The sequence below is a fragment of the Furipterus horrens genome, unplaced genomic scaffold (assembly GCF_987537825.1).
Source record: "Furipterus horrens unplaced genomic scaffold, mFurHor1.1.pri manual_scaffold_1, whole genome shotgun sequence".
Classification (NCBI taxonomy): Eukaryota; Metazoa; Chordata; class Mammalia; order Chiroptera; family Furipteridae; genus Furipterus; species Furipterus horrens.
This window is the reverse complement of record NW_028327171.1, coordinates 166922646-166940336: the sequence shown is the minus strand read 5'-3', so window position 1 is coordinate 166940336 and position 17691 is coordinate 166922646. Positions and strand designations below refer to the sequence as shown.

The 17691-nt window shown below is 38.3% G+C and overlaps 1 protein-coding gene across 5 annotated transcripts in view; it reads right to left on the bottom strand.

Moving 5' to 3' along the window:
* Window positions 1-17691, bottom strand: part of METAP1D (methionyl aminopeptidase type 1D, mitochondrial) — an 80945-nt gene that overhangs the window by 41214 nt on the left and 22040 nt on the right. For 4 of the 5 annotated variants that reach the window (XM_090280747.1, XM_090280751.1, XM_090280749.1 and 1 more), the window contains exon 2: window positions 13197-13371. The exons of the other annotated variant lie outside the window; for it this stretch is intronic. In XM_090280747.1, coding sequence (XP_090136873.1) covers window positions 13197-13359 — 163 coding nt within the window. In that variant the 5' untranslated portion in view covers window positions 13360-13371. The remainder of the gene's footprint in view (window positions 1-13196; window positions 13372-17691) is intronic. 5 annotated transcript variants of the gene reach the window in all.

Genomic DNA, 17691 nt, shown 5'->3' with positions numbered 1-17691 from the left:
TTTTATTTCTTCCTTTTGTTTTAAATTGTTGATTTGATTCCCAATGTCCTTCCCATTACTATTGGTTCCATGTATATTTTTGTTTTCACTTTGTATAACTTTCACTTCTTCCTTTATTTTGTGGCCATACTCAATCATTTCTCTGAGCATCCCTATCACCAGTGTTTTGAACTCTGCCTATGATATGTTGGCTATCTCTGTTTTGTATAGTTCTTTTTTCTGGGGTTTTGTTCTGTTCTTTCATTTGGGTCATGTTTCTTTGCCTCTTCATTTTGTCAGCCTCCCTGTGTTTGTTTGTGTGTATCATGTAGAGTTACTTTGACTCTGTGTCTTGGTAGTGTGGCCTAATGTAGGAGGCATCCTGTAAGGTCCACAGGAACAGCCTCCCCTATCACCAAAGCTGGGCATTCAAGGATTCGAGGTGCACCCTTCATGTATGCTGAGTACACTCCCTTGTAGCTGAGCCTTGGTTGCTGTTGGCAGACCAATGGGAGGGATTTATCCAGGTCAGTCAGCTGCAAAGACTGGCTGTGACCACTGACCACCAACCTCTGCCCTCCATGGAGGATCAGCTGTGCAGGGGCAGGGTCGTGGTGCTCCAATGTGGTCTGTAGCTATCCACTGGATGCACTGGCTCTGGGGGTTCCTGCATGGTGCAGGCCAAGGTGAGCCCCCACCTGTATTTTGCCTGGGGCCACGCTGCCTTAGCTATAAAGCAATCTGAAATGGTTGCTACTTGTGCTGGGCTTGGATGTTCCCAGGCGATGCCAAGCTGTGAATCTAAGCTGGCTGCTGGTAGTGCCAAGCCTGGAGCTCAGTGAGGCTACCAGTTGCTTTTTTGGGAGGATTTAGGAAGTGTGAAGCATGAACCAAGACCAGTTATTAATATGGAAAATCAGCTAAAGTGGGCCCATAAGTTGGGTGGGGTGGGGTCTCTGGGGATCTCCAAGAAGGGTCAAACAGTGTTAGCCAGGTGATGGAGTCTCAGATAAGGCACCAGCTTGCCAGCTCTGTAGGGGGAGGGTTCAGAAAAGGGGCAATGGTCTCTGCTGGCGTTGATGCTAGACACTTCAATTTCCCTGTGTACCACTGGTGTCTTTCAGGCTGCTACCCTGATATTAGAGCTCAGAGGTAGTGAGTCTGAGTAGGTGAGTCTGTGTATAGGTTTTTTAAGAGGAACTTCTGGGGGCTCCAGCAGTTTCTTCCACTAGCTCAATTCCCACTGGATTTTGCACCCAGAAGTTGTGGGGGCTTATCTGCCTGACACTGGAACTCTGGGCTGGGGGCCTGGTGTGGGGCTGGGACTCCTTGCTCTTGAGATATCCCTCCGGAATTTTTATCTACCTCACATGGGTGAGAGACCAGCCCATTCTCCTTCTGCGTTCCTCCTACCCGTCTCCATAAATATGGTTTCTTTAATTCCATAGTTGTCAGACTTCCATTCAACATGATTTCTGATGGTTCTGGCTGATGGTTGCTCTATATTTTAGCTGTAGTTTTAATGTAGTTGTGTAAAGAGGCAAGCCATGTCTGCCTACGCCACCATCTTGTGTCTTTTTATTTTGTTGATGGTTTCTTTTGCTGTGCAAAAAACTTAGTTTGATGTAGTCCCATTTGTTTATTTTTTTAAAAAGATTTTATTTATTTATTTTTAGAGAGAGGGGAAGGAAGGGAGAAAGAGAGGAAGATAAACACTGATGTGAGAGAGAAACATTGATGGGTTGCCTTTTGTATGTGCCCCAACCAGGGACCAAACCCGCAACCCAGGCATGCATCCTGACTGGGGATTGAAAATGCCCACCCAACTAAGCCCCACAGGTCAGGGCTTCTTTATTCTTTTTATCCCCTTGCCTGAGGACATATATCAGAAAAAATATTGCTATGAGAAATGTCAGAGATTTTACTGCCCATGTTTTCTTCTAGGAGTTTTATGGTTTCCAGTCTTACATTTAAGTCTTTAATCCATTTTGAGTTTAATCTTATATATGGTGTGAGAAGATGGTCTAGTTTCATTTTTTTGCATGTTATCTGTTCAGTTCCAGAGGTTTTAAATTGATATAATGTATGTGGGACAATACTACAGTTTTCTGAGACATAAAAAGCTACCAAAATTTTTAAAAACCATAAAAATATTTTTTTCAAGTACAGTTGACATATAATATTAGTTTCAAGTGTACACCTTGCTGATTAGACACTATATAACTTACTAAATGACCATCCTGGTAAATCTCATACCCATGTGATACCATACATAGTTATTAGAATGTTATTGACTATATTCCCTGTGCTGTACTTTACATCCCCATGACTAGGAAAACTATATCCTTTCAGAAGCTTAATAATAATAATAATAATACAACCGTTATTTTTGTAGCAATCTACAAAATCACTTTATATATATTATTTAATTTGGTACAAAAAGCTGCATATGTAAATTGGGAAGGTATTGTTATGCTTATTTTACAGGCAAAAACCCCTGAAACTCAAGGAGGTTAAGGGATTTTCCCAAGATCATAGAAGTCACAGGTGGCATATCTGGATTTCAAACCTGAGTCTATTTAAAAAAGATATTTTTATTTGTAGAAAATTTCAAACATACACAAAATAGGTAGATTACTATAGCAAACTGCTACGTACCCATCACCCAGCTTTAACAATCATATGCTCATGCCGACCTTGTTTCGTCTACGACCACCCTCCTCCCTTCCTGTTGAGTTATTTGGAAGCCAGTCCCAGATAGTCGTTTCACCTGTAAATATTTCAGTATGCATAGCTAAAAGATAAAAACTACGTTTAATGATTTAACAATATAAGCTTATCACACCTAAAAAAATAAAGTAATTCCTTAATGTCATCAGATATTTGGACAGTCTTCTATATTCTCCTTTTGTTTCATATATATATATATACATATATATATATATATATATAATTTTTATTAAACAAATAGTTTACTAAAATAGGGTTCAAATAAGGTCTACATATTGCCTTTGATTGACATGTCTCTTGTGCCTGCTTTAATCCATTCCTCTTTCCTCCTGAAATCTCTTCTTTGTTCCTAGCATCTCTTATATTCTGGAAATCACTACCTATATCTCAGTGGTGAAACTTAACATGTTTTTCTTATATTTCCTATAACTGATATTAAACCTATGGAGTTGTTTTGATTCAAGCTCAGTAATAGATGGAGGTGTGCTCTGACAGCTGTTTCTCCTTCTGTGATGTTAGTAACCATTAATGGCCATTAATGGCCATATTAACCCATTAGGGGTTTGCCAAGTGGTGATATTTTATCAGACCTCTTTCATTAATTGGCAGAAATAGTTCTATAAAGAAAAACTTTCTTTTATCAAACTATTTGGTCATCCTGAGGTTCTGTTCATACAGGAAACCAAGTTAAAAGCTTGATTCTTTTTAAAAAAATTTAATCAGTTTTCAGAATAGCTAGTTAAAGACCTAGAGCTTTGAACAACAAATTCAATGTTCTTAATCAGAGATTAGATAAAATTTCTATTTGAAAGGTTTGATCTAAAATATTATTTATTTCTGTGTAAATAATTTCTTTGTAAAAGGCTGAGTCAGTGAAACAATTTCACTTTGAAGTAAAAATACTGGCCAGAGTCCAGTAAAACAGAAACACTTCACTAATTTTTATCATAAAGTAAAACATTAGTCACCCAGATTTAATAAATCATATATCTTCTCCACCCTTTTCTTCTCACACTTTTATTTTGGGGGTGGTGTGGGGCTGAAAGAATAGCGGTAACAAGACAAGACTGCAATTTAAAGGGGGCAAAAACCCAACTCCAAATGGATTTTTCTTTAAGAAAGAAACTCAAAACCAAAAGAAAACAGGTAAAATTAGCTATTGGAAATTATGGCCATGTGAATCAACCCTTGCTCTCCACATCTGGCAGCACTTAGCTCCCCGAGGGCACGCTTGATGCCCTAGGGCACTGTTACACATGTTTGACCAGCAGGGCAACAACAAAGGACACAGAGGCTATAAAAAGAGGCAGCAGGTAACCATCAGGCTGGCCAAATGGCTGAGGCACTTTGACAAAACACACAATGAAGCAACTGGTTATTCCCATGGCTGAAAAGTCAACGAGGGAGGGCTTTATTTTAGGATTCTTTAAGTCGCTGGGTTACTTCCTTGTTTTAATCAGGTCCACAAATCCTCCCTTTTCTTTCAGACATTCAGTGAGTAACCTCAGAGACAAGCTGTATAAAGCCACCTTTATAAAGCTACCTTGTCTTCTTGCCAAAAGCCATCTGAAAATTTAACTTGACTGTTTTCTGGACTCTACTCCAAGACTGTGGAGGAAGTGAAGGTGCCAAGTTCTTCTGCAAACACTTAGCCATTATACTCAAAAAGAGAGAGAAGTATTCATGAATGAGATGATCTTATATTCATTCTGAAACTTAGATGAGTATATAGTACTTCCAGTTTTAAATATGGCTCCCACCTAAGTAGACATTTCATAATTCTGAAGTAGGGGCTTTGCCTTTCCCACAGCCTACAGTCCTCCTTTGGAGCTGTTGGTAGTGGAGTGTCTCCCTTCTCTCCCACCATGAATCCTTACCCTTCTCTTTACAAAGACTATTAAAACATACCAACTCATTCTTCCTAATATAATTTTAGCAAAACACAGGAATGATAACTCCTATTAAATTAGGGCTTTATGGGGATAGTCCCTTAACCCAAAGGAATGATTCTATTAGTTGGAAATTTTATGTTCCAAATAGGTTGTAGGGGAGATATTTGGGGACAATTGGACCTTCCCCATAATTTCAGTTACACCATTGTTAATAATCTGTCTCATAAAAATGAAGCTTCAGGGGAGTACTATAAATGTCTTTAGTCTACCCTTCTAGTAAAATATTTCTGAATTAGAAATTTTTGAAAGTGAATTTTCTAAATTGTCATTCATATTCTTCAGAATAATTTCTCAAAACTAAGTAACGGGAAGATTTTTTTATGTATGGCATATACATACATTCATACGTGTGGGTGGGTGTGTAATTGTGGAATTAGACATCTTTTAACAAATGGATCACATACAGTTAAATATTTGGAGAATCTAAGTATGTTTTCATTTTTAAGTACAGAAGTAAATTAAGTGAAAGATTTTATTAAGAATCAGAATATTTCTTGCTAATTGACGTTGCTCCAGTGATGCTAATATAAGATAAAAGGCAGAAAGGTATTTGATAACTGCATTACTATTGCTTTTGATTTTATTACAAAACCAGAAACATATTAAACATTTGAATTCAGAAAGATAATTTCAAATGCTAATGGCTGGGGCCAGGGTTCATGGGTTAAGAATGCAGACAGGGGTTTTGTCCAGAGTATCCCTCCTGTAACATGATAGCAACGCTGTGTTATAAATCTTCAGACCCCCTTACTTCTTGCCTGCTTTAGTTTGTTTCCACCTCTGTAATGTTTTTGTTTGTTTGCTTGTTTAATGCAGGCTTAAAAATGAGCTAAATTTGAGGTGGTTATTTTTGTGTGTTATAGTTTTTTTCAGTCATCTGGTATGTTGGGAAATGTTTGCCATAGATGCCCATATGATGGGGGACTTGAAGACCAGAAAACATTATCTCAATCTTTGTTTTATTGTAATATAAAATGTTTCTTCTATTCATGCTTTTGCTTAGAATTTATAAATAGGGAAGAGCTAAAAGATGTTGGGGTTCTATACTTCAAGGGTTTTTAGGTGTATTTTTCACAATAAATGTATATTTTAAAAGAGAATACATAAATACATTTATAATTATTGACGAAAGTAAACTATACTTTTAAAGGTGATACATTCTCTGTGGAATTTATTGAACCTCTCCTGGTTTGTTATGGTTTGACCATGTACTTCCTGTTGAATTTTTATTTCTCTATTTTCCTTCTTTGTTCAGGTTATGCTTCTATCTAGAAGACTAGAAATGGCCTGTAAAGTTGCTTTAACAATAAATACATGGTTAAAGTAACATACGAATCATTATAAGTTTAAGAGAAAATCAAGAATCAAGTTAGAATACAGCGGTAATGTTTTTAAATTACTGAAGTGAATGCACATCTATAACTGACATTAAAAATAAGCACTGTCCAGACTTCCGGCCAAGATGGAGGCGTAGACAGACACGCTGCATCTCTTTCCACAACTAAGAAGAAATACAACTACCTCAAAACTAGAAACAACCAGAAATTCCAGAAAATCAAACTGCATGAAAGTCCAGCAAACAAAGATATAAAGAAGAAATACTCGTCCAGACAGGTAGGAGGGGCGAAGCCGGGGCTGAGAGGATGTGGTGTGGTGGCAGCAGCAGCAGGCCAGCAGAAAGCACAGTCACAGATTTTAAAAAGTCAGGAGGGACACCTGGGGAGCGTTCCCAGCTCCTCACTGGACCTTGCAGCTCATGGTCCCAGCACCGGGGAAAATCAAGCCTCATTGCTCCTGACTACAGACCAGTGGGGGTTTGGGTGGAGGCAGAAACTGCCAGTCTTTCAGCAGAGTCCCCTTGTTTAAAGGGCCCTCACGGTCCTAGAACGTCTGCAGACCCACCCACTCTGGGAACGATGGCCAGGGGAGCAGCTAGAGGGGCACTAGTCCGGTGCGGAAGTGCAGCAGCTAGAGGGGTGCCAGCCCAATGCAGAAGTGGGAGAGGTGCGTGGAAAAGAGGTGAGTGCTGGGCAGGCGGCATTGTTCCCTCTCAGACCCCTCCCCCACATACAGCGCCACAACGTGGTGAAACAGGTCGCCCTGTACTGATGAATCCCTAAGGCTCCGCCCCTTACAATGTAACAGGAGTGACAGCTCTACCTGGGACAGGGAGGCAAACAAACACAGGAGCCTGTCAGGATGAGGAGACAGAGAAGTATGGCCCCAAAGGGGAAATGGATCAAAGTTACAGTGGGAAAACTAAGTGACAAGGAGATAGCCAACCTCACAGATGAGGAGATAGACAATCTAACAGACACAGAATTCAAAACATGGGTGATAAAGATGCTCACAGGCTTGACAGAAATGCTTGAGTACAGCAAGCGCATAAGAGAAGAAGTGAAGGCTATGCTAAGTGAAACGAAGGAAAATTCACACAAAACCAATGGTGAAGGGAAGGAAACCGGGGTTCAAATCAATGATTTGGAACATAAGGAAGAAAAAAACAGTCAACCAGTGCAGAATGAGGAAGCAAGAATTGAAAAAAATGAGGAAAACTTCCCAAATTTTTCGAAGGAGATGGACACACAGGTCTGGGAAGCACAGAGGGTCCCAGGTGAGCTGGACCCAGGGGGGACAACACCAGGACGCATCATGATCGAGATGCCAAATGTGAAAGATAAAGACAGAGTCCTGGGGGCAGCAAGAGAGAGGTGGAGAGTTGCCTACAGGGGGGTGCCTATAGGACTATCAGCTGATTTCTCAGAGGACACTTTGCAGGCAGGAAGGGACTGGCAAGCAGTATTCAATGTGATGAAAGGCAACCAGCAACCAGGATTACTCTATCCAGCAAGGCTATCATTTGGAATGGAAGGGCAGATGAAGTGCTTCCCAGACAAGGTCAAGCTAAAGGAGTTCATCATCATCAAGCCATTATTATATGAAATGTCAAAGGGACTTAAGAAAAAGAAGATCAAAACTATGAACACTAAAATGACAACGAACTCACAACTATCAACAACTGAATCTAAAAAATAAAAACAAAATCCAACTAAGCAAACCAGAATAGGAACAGAATCATAGGTATGGGGATCATTTGGAGGGTTATCAGCTGGGAGGGGGAGAAGAGAAATGGGGATATGGTGCAGGGATTAAGAAGCATAATCGGTTGGTACAAAATAGACAGGGGGAAGTTAAGAATAATATAGGAAAGAGTGAAGCTGAAGAACTTATATGCATGACCCATGGACATGAACTAAGGGGGGTGGGATTGCTGGAGGGAAGCGCTGTACTGGGTAGAGGGGAGCAAAGGGGAAAAAAATTGGAACTACTGTAACAACATAATCAATAAAATATACTTAAAAAGAAAAGCACGGTCCTTTTTTTAACCCCCAAGAAACTGATTTTCTACCATAGCTTCAAATTCTTACACATATAAATTTATTTGTCATGTAGTTCACAGCAAAACAAACATATTATTATTTATTTTTTTACAAGTCTTCCTTTCAAAGATGCCCGTGATGTTATTGGTAAATGAAAAAGCAAGTTGCATATCATGTATAGTATGATATCACTAAAAACACACATACATAGACATCTGGACATGCATAGAATAAAAAAGTCTAGGTGAGGATTACTAAGTGTTCCTGCTTAAAATTCCTCAGTGTTTGTCAACCACTTTTAGAACATAATTCTCACTTTTCAAAGTCTACAAGGCCCTGTGTGGTCTCACCCCCTCCACCTCTCTCGCCTCGTCATACTCCACTCTCCCTGTCACTCACTGTCCCCCAGCCACAGGGACCCCTTTCTGTTCCTCAGACATTTTGAGTCCTCTCTTGTCTCTGCATTTGCTCTTCTACCAACTCCTCACGTCAGTGGCTCATTCACATCCTTGAGGCCTCAGCTCAAATGTCATTTCATCAGATGCCTTTTGGGAGCTCTCTCTAAAGCAGCCTTCCCAGTCACTCACTCCCTTTCAACTTCATTTCCTTCAAAGAACTTTACCCATTCTGGAGTTAACATGTTTGTCTAACTGTGTCTTTTTGCCTCCCTGTTAGAACATGAACTCTGCAAGGTCTAAACTCTAGCACCTACCACAGCAGTTGTTGGGGTTTATCCTTCTCTTTCTTTAGGCCTCTTCGGTCTGGTAAAACCTGTAGTACTTTGCACCTGGATTTCTCCTTTCAGAGTCTAATTTTTACAATTTGGGTTTCACTTTCTTGCCAAAAGAACTATCCACATGAGTAAATGCCAGTGGGTATGAAGTGTGGTTAAATCATTTGCTATCTGAAAAGCTGGGGATGAGAAAACTTTATGCAAACCTCAGGGCAAATGACATTTGTAGATAAATTTAAAATGAAGTAAATGATTTTTTTTGAAATTATAATGTAAGTCAGAGAGGAAATTCAAATAACAGATACACAAACATATCTATGTGCCTACATATGTATTAAATTATAAACATATACTTAGCCTTTCCTATCCATGGGTTCCACATCATTGGGTTCAACCAACTGCAGATGGAAAATATAGTTGACCATTGAACAACATGGGTTTTAACTCTGTAGGTCCACCTACATGTGAAATTTTTTTTCGTAAATTTTTAAGAGAAAATGTATTTTCTCTTCCTTATGATTTTCCTGATAACATTTTTTTCTTTAGCTTAATTTATTGTAAGAATACAGTATATAATACATATAAAATACAAAAGTTGTATTAACTGACTGTTTATGTTATTGGTAAGGCTTCCAGTCAACAGTAGGCTGGCTATTAGTAGTTAAGTTTTGGGAAAGTCAATTATATATAAGCAAATTTTTGACTACCCAGGGGTCTACACCCCTGTCCCCTACATTGTTCAAGGATCAACTGTATTGGGAGGAAAAAGTTAAATTGTTACGGCTGTGTACTATGGATGGGTTGGCCCAAAAGTCCCTATGGTTTTTTCCATAAAATAAGACACGTTTTTCATTTTCACCAATAATTTTATTGACTTGGATATTTTGAGTACATCAGCTATCTCCCACGGGGTGTAATGTTGATTGTTCTCAATTAACGTTTCAATTTGATTGCTATCAACTTCAACTGGTCTACCCGTAGAGCATCCATCGTCCAGAGAGAAATCTCCAGCATGAAACTTTGAAAACCACTTTTGATACATTTGATCAGTCACAGCACCTTTTCCATACACTACATAAGTCTATTTTTGCATTTCAGTTGCATTTTTACCTTTCATGAAATAATAAAGCATAATATACAAAAATGTTGCATATTTTCTCCTATCTTCAATATTAAAATGGCTACACAAGAACTCACCAATTTTGATAAGTTTTTTTAAAAATGCATGCTGATATAACAGCTGTCACAAAATTGTTTTGACTGAAGTTAAAAACACCTAAGTGCTATTAGAGCGATCACATGACAAAAACCCAACAAACTTTTTGGCTAAATCATATTTAGGCCTACCAATTGTTGCATCTGTACTAAAAACATGGTGCAGATATTTTTTCTTGTTATTATCCCCTAAATAATACAGCCTAACAGCTATTTACATAGCATTTACATTGTATTGGGTATTAAAGTAATCTAGAGATGATCTAAAGTTTATGGGAGGATACGAGTAGGTTATATGCAAATACTATGCTATTTTATATAAGGGACTTGAGCATCCAAGGATTTGGGTATCCATGGGTGTCCTGGAAGCAATTCTTCTGTATGGTCAAATATATATATGTATATGTAATATATATAGATGTATATATAGTTGATTACCTATAAATATGACACCTGATGGCTAACTCTAGGCACAGAGGTATATGGTTGTATGTTTGGCTGCACAATATTTAGTTATTTATCTCCTACCCGAGTGCTGGCTCAGTGTCTGGCATACAGTCAACAATCAGCAAGCATTTGTTGAATGAAGGGATGAACTCATTCATTCCCAGTTCCAGAAGTGATCTTGGCATATCCCACCTCATTGTTCTAGACCCCTTCACATTACTCTGAAGGGGAAAATGGGTGTAGGGAACCAATGTATTAATTGCTTTAAGTAATAAGTGTCTGCCCTGATCCAGAAACTTTATGTTTGCTTTCAGGACAAAAATCAATAAATATAGGTCTTAAAAACTCGTTGTCTTCCCCTCAGGATGGGGTAGTGGTACAGAATTGGTGGCTCTGGCTCACTTGTACTTGTATCAGGTCAACTAGCCTGCAACTGTGGTTTCATTATTGGGCCCCAAGCTTTCTCTTCAGATGTGTGGTCATCTATTCATTTCAATATCTCAGAAATTGAAATCAATGCTGAAGACGCTAAGACAAATTGTGAAAATGAGACTAAAATGTGAAAGCAAGACAGCCTTTCTGCTTTCTATAGCAAACACGATGTCTAAGTAGACAGTAACGGGTTCACTGTGAAAGCTTTAAAAGCCTCACTTAGAAAAGGAAAAATCCACAATGAGAAGAAGGTTCATCCATGAGCTACTTTCTAAGTTAAAATATGGGGCTCTCCCTAGAAAATAATGGATCTCAGCAATGATCATCAATGGCTGCTAACATCACAAAAGAGAGACAACCAGACATGTGCCTCCTGGTGGAAGTACAGCATTCCCTCACTTATTGCGGGTATTACATTCTAGACCCCCCAACGATAGGTTAAAATCTGCGAAGTAAAAACCTTACATTTATTTTAGTATTTATATATTTTAAGGCTTTATAAACCCTCCCCACACACTTATAAACCATTCCCAGTCCCTTATTAACCTTTCCCACTCCCTTATTAACCTTTTCCACGCTTTTGTAGACACTACTTATGTTCTTAAACATATTCTACACTCTTAAACCTATGTAACTTTAAAAACATATGTATACAGTACTGCAAAATCCTGGGATATAGTGAAAAATCCCCGATAATATTTTTTTAAAATCCTGCGATACAGTGAGGCTGCAATAAGTGAACCGCGATATAGATAGGGACTACTGTATATGACACCACCCGTGATGTATTTTTGCCAAAAAGAAAAAAAGAACTTTAATCTGATTAAACTTCAGGATGGAAGTGATGGTGTTTACAGAAAATACAGGGGAAAGAAAAATGGTAAATGACATCATGAGGATCCAATCAGAAAATCTAGACTGAGAAAGTCTACAGAACAAATGACCTGTTTTCTTCAACAAATAAATCACAAGGAGAAAAAAGAAGGAAGGAGAAACCTGTAGATTAAAAGATTAAGGAGACACATCAATCAAATGCAATGTGTGGACTGTGTCTGGTTCCTGATTCCAACATATCAACTATGAAAAAAATCCAGGAAATCTAGACACTGACATATTTAATGCTAATGTTTCAATTTTGTAAGGTTTAATAATGGTGTATTTTTAAAGTACTTATGTTTTAATATTTTAGAGTTGCCTACTAAAATATTTATGGATGTAATAAATATGGATATCTAAGATCTGCTTCCACAGATGATCTGTGGAGAAGGAATACAGGGAGTAGCTGAGTGTAGAAGTAAACCAAGATTGTTGAAATTGGGTGATTGGAAGTTCATTATACTGTTCTCTCTAGTGTAGGTTTAAAATTTTCCCTAAAAAAAAGCTTTTATCAGTTACCATAGTACTCATCAAAACATGTTTACACCAGTTTTCATATGGTCCAATAACTGCATCAGTATCACAATGTGTTTATGAAAATGCAGGGTTTTTGCCCTGGCTGGTGTGGCTCAGTGGTTTGAGTGCTGGCCTGTGAACCAAAAGGTCACCAGTTTGATTCCCAGTCAGGGCACCTGCCTGGGTTGTGGGCACCTGCCTGGGTTGTGGGCCAGGTCCCCAGTTGGGGGCATGTGAGAGGCAACCAATCGATGTTTCTCTATCTCTTTGTCTCCTTCCCTCCCTCTCTCTGAAAATAAATAAAGTATTTTTTTTTAATGCAGATTTTTTGAGCTCTTCCCCAGATCTACTGATTCAGAAAATTCAAGTATGGGAGCTAGAATTTCTATTTTAACAAATTAAATGATTTTTGCACACACTAAAGTTTCTTACATAAGTGATTCTTATAAACACTAAAGTTTGAGAACCACTAACTGGGCATTTTGTATCAATTTCATCCCTTACTTTCCAAGTGAGAAAATAAAAGGATGAAGATAAGTTAACTGGTCAGAGTTCACTTTGAGACCTTAAAATAATTAAGATCTTTGAGCCTCTCAAATCTTGACTTTCCAGTTTACTGTTCAAGTACCAACTAAGCAACATGGTTTAAGAATATATTATCAATTATCTTTTAAAAGTTTGGTTCAAATTCCACCAGAACCAATTTACTCCTTTGACCCTTCAAGACTATAACACATACAACATAAGTATTGCAGGGGTCCCATATAAGATATCTTTAAAAAGAGGGCTCTATCAGGATGTAAGAGATAGCTTGGCATTCTGATGAAAGTAGAGGTGTTCATGGCCAAATCCCTGGGATTTGGCTGAAAACCGAAAGACCATTTTCATTTGATAGGGCCCTAGTATAAGGTGTAAGGTATATAGCAGGGGGGTTACCTGCTTGCCATTGGTGAAGATTATGTGTCAGGAGGTCATGTCCTTTTCCATAGTGAGGGTTCTGGAGGCCAACTTTTATCTGCCCAGACAGGTCATTGATTGGGGTGCATGGTTTGGGTTTCTCAGAGCTCTTCTTGTTTGCAAAAACAACCTTGGCTTCCATGCTTGTAATGGCCTTTCAAAAGGTAATTAGAGAAAGTATGAGGTGGGCACAATTTTCTATTTATCTAAATGGCTACATTCACACGCCTCCCCCCTTTTGGTTTTAATCCAAATGGTTTGACTTTGAATTTATGGGGTGGGTTAGAATTAAATATGGAGGTACACAGATACTTTAATGAGCATAAACCAGCACCTTCAGTTTTCCACCAACATTTTATGAAAATTTTCAAACATAGAAAAATGTCCGAAGAATTTTACAGTAAACACGTATGAGTATACTACCTAGATTCTACAATTAACATTTTATTATATTTGTTCTTTACCACATTCCTGAACATTCCACTACCCATTGTCTTTGGATGCATTTCAAAATAGTTTCAAAAGGTCAGTAACCCACTCCCCTTTACTTCAACATACATATCCTTTAAACAAACTTCAATATGTATTTAGAGTTCCATTTTTGGGGTTTTGTTTTTGTATTCTGAGGTAAAATTTATATGCTATGATATGCAAAAATCTTAAGCACATTATTTGATGAGTTCTGACAAATGCATACACCTGTGTAACCAAATACTTACCAAGATACAGACTATTAACAGCACAGAAAGTTCTACTCCTTCTTGCCCAGCAATCCCACCTTTACCCAGTACCCACAGAAATACATGGTCTGATGCTTCCACAACATCTGGTGAGGTGGGACTTCCCAAGTAGGATAACTTAGGCCACAGATGGATCAATTATTTTTCTTAGATCATACGAACATGACATGAAAACAGACACATCAAATCCTGAACAGTTTTATGCTTTTCCCAATCACAATATCCCAAAAAGTCCTTTCAAAACTTCTAAGTTAAATCAACACTTCTAAATTAAACTCCTGACTGTTTCCAAGCAAACAGACAATTTTTTCATAACTTTTTTTTATCAAGGCAAACCTACAGGAATAGCTAGTATAGAGGAAAAGAATCATAAACGCATTTTAAAAAGAGACTAAAATTAATTCACATGGGAAATGCAATTAAGTTTAATTATATTGAATGCTATTATTCCTCCTGCAATCATAAAAACCAGTGTTTAAAATATATCCTAATGCAAGGAAAAGCCCCTACTATATTACACAGCTAAAAATACATTTGTTCAATTTTTGAATTCTTATAACTTTAAATCTAATGCAACCCAGATTTCAAAAATTAATGATTCTGCCCTGGCTGGTGTGGCTCAGTGGATTGAGCACCGGCCTTCGAACCAAGACTGCTGGTTTGATTCCCAGTCAGGGCACATATCTGGGTCATGGGCCAGGTCCTCGGTTGGGGGCATGTGAAAGGCAACTGATTGATGTTTCTCTCCCCCCCTTTCTCCTTCCCTTCCCCTTTTCAAAAAATAAATAAATAAAATCTTTTTAAAAATTAATGATTCTTTCATTCTACTATTTTCTACTCATGCAGGCAAAGGCAGTAATGTTACAAGGATATTCTTAGGATATCTGAAAACTACCAATAAGCAGCATCTTTTTTCTTATTTGTTTAATAACTGTTGTCATTCTCTTTGTAAGCAGCAATCACTAGATGTCAAACAAATGCTGCCTTGACTATGGGTACTGATAGATGTCTCTGCTTGTTTTTATTAAAAACAAAAAATTGTCCCTGCATTAATTACCAACTCAGGAGAAAAGGGGGGCACTGCTGGGATGTTCACCAGCCTCTGGGGCAAGCAGAGATGCAGCACAGAAAATCACAGAGCAAACTCGAATACCAAACACCGGAACATATTTTTCTTTAACTCCCTTGGGGACCCAGAGACTCAAAGTCTTATATTCCTTTAAAGGAAAAAGCAGGAGCATGCATGGGGGCAGGGTGGGATCATGTTTATCAGTCACAACAGTTCATCTGGGCCTGGATCCAGGTAGTCTGCATGTCTAAATTTGATGAAATATAGGCGCCACCAGGTAACAGTAGTGGTCAAGGAGCTTGCCAGAAACCTGTAACTCAAAACTGAAAAATGAAATTAAAAGACTGCTTTGGCCAGGCAATTTCTTTCTTCAGGATGCAATAACTGCAAACTACAAAGTTGAAAGAACAGACAATTCTTTGTATGTTTTAAAGTTTCTTCTTCCTAATGTGACACAACATCTGGGCTGGAAAAATATACACATATAGTTTCAAACTTGCATTTCCATACCGAACTGTAAAGTTTTGGTAGAACTTCCTCTCCTCTTTCTTCTCTCTTTTTTCTCTTCTTCACATTCTGCGTGGGGGTTTGGCCTATGGCAGGGAACGAGGCCGGCTGAGGTCCTGGGTGTATCCGGAGGGCAGGTAGAGGGGCAATGGCGGTGGAGCAGACGCCTGACCCTGTCCTGTCAATAAACCTTAACCCCGACATGCCAGGCCCCTGAGCTGGCTATTCTGTCTAGCCTCTTCTCTAATTGCTCTAAAAATGACTCTTCATTTATAAGTACCTTTGTGTAAACACCCCACAGGAACTGATAATCATCAGAATTACTACACAGTTCTGGTTTTTAAGGAGAGCACGAAAAGTCTTTCATTGTATTAGGACTCTAAAAACAATTTCAACAACTGTGCACAAAACTACTTAACACTCTTTTAGCTTACTCTGCAGGTGACATTAATTTGACTTTTAAGACTGTTTACAGTGAAATGTTAGATCTTTTAATTTGGTTATTTGAAAGTAAAGATGGAGAAGTGATTTTCCCCACAGAACCAGTATGTTTCTCTTAATTCTGAAAGCCCCAGAGAGATAAAACTAAAGTCCAAAGCTTCCTCATCTATACCATGAGCCGTCCCTATAAAATCTAAAAGTACAGATACTTTTTACCTAAATATGAAAATCCAAGCAACCAAAAACAAAAAATTAAAATGGGGAAGAAAGAAGACAAGAAATGAGGTTTAGGGATTAAGTTTTTTGTTGTTTTTTTTTTTTAAATAATAAAGTTAAATCAGCCTTGTAGATTAGTACAAAACACAAACTTCTTTTTTACTAGTTTGTGGCTTAATTTTTTCCATTTTATTTACAGTAGTAAAAAATGTATAACACATAATTTACTTAGGACTACTTGGAAGCAATTCCCTAAACTATTTCTCTTCCACAGACAAAATGGAAAAGCCAGTTATTGTCAATTTTAAAAAAGAAAACCAATCTTGAATTTTGCAAATCCCAAACTCTCTTCTGATTGGGTGCAGGTTAAAGCCTGCCATTTAAAGTAGAGCTTATTTAAATAGCTCAAATTAAATAAACTGTTACCTCTAGTGATTCACTATTAAGTCCTCACAACATCAAAGAGAGCCCCCTACTTCCATTTTCCACAGCACTTATCACCTTCTAAAATAGTCTATGATTTACTCATTATATTTGTTTATTGTCTATCAATGCAGGCTTCTTGAGGGTAGGGGATTTTGTCTGTTTTGTTCATTGATGTACTCCAAATGGCTAGAAGAGTGTCTGACACATAGGAAACCCTCAATAAATGGTCTTAGAATTACTGAATAAACAGTTGATGAGGAAATTAAGGAAACACTATTAAATGAAATAAGGATATTTGTCTTATTTCTACTTATCTACCTTACCCTATATTTTAGCGTAATAAGCTATTTAATTATAGGCATAAAAGAATATTATAATGTACTTTCTTTTTTAAATCAACTACCCAAAAGCTTTTTCCTTCTCCACAACACCAGTTAAAATGCAAGGAGGAAAAGCCTTGATATTTCAGAGTTAAAGTATATCTTAGAAACCACTTAAAACTGAGGTCTGTGTCTTCAGAATCCCCCAAGGAGGTTGCTGAACATGCAGACTCCCAGGCAGCACTCTACACCTACTGACTCACAATACCTATGTTGTCTAGAAGGGGAAAAAAAGATATACTGTTTATATTTATTGAAGACTGAGGCATAGGTAGTCATGCTTCGCCTCCTTGCACAATCATAAGAAGAATTACAACTAACCTCAAAACAAAAGACAACCAGAATTGGCAGAAAAATGAACTGTATGGAAATCCGACAATCAAATATTTAAAGAAGAAATATTCATCCAGACAGGCAGGAGGGGCAAATATGGGGAGCCAGGTGGAAATGATGTGGTGTGGTGGAGGTGTGGCGGCAATGGCAAGGCAGGAGCTGAAGCCGGCTGAATGGGCAGCCCCACATTCATGTATGGAGGATGAAAGTCAGGAGGAACACCTGCGGAGTGATCCCAGCCCCAGGCCTGACTGCACAGCCCAGGATTCCAGCAGTAGGAAAATAAAGCCTCATAGCTTCTGGCTGTGAAAACAAGTAGGGGTTGGGGCAGTGGAAGAAACTTCCCATCTCTCAGGAGAGTC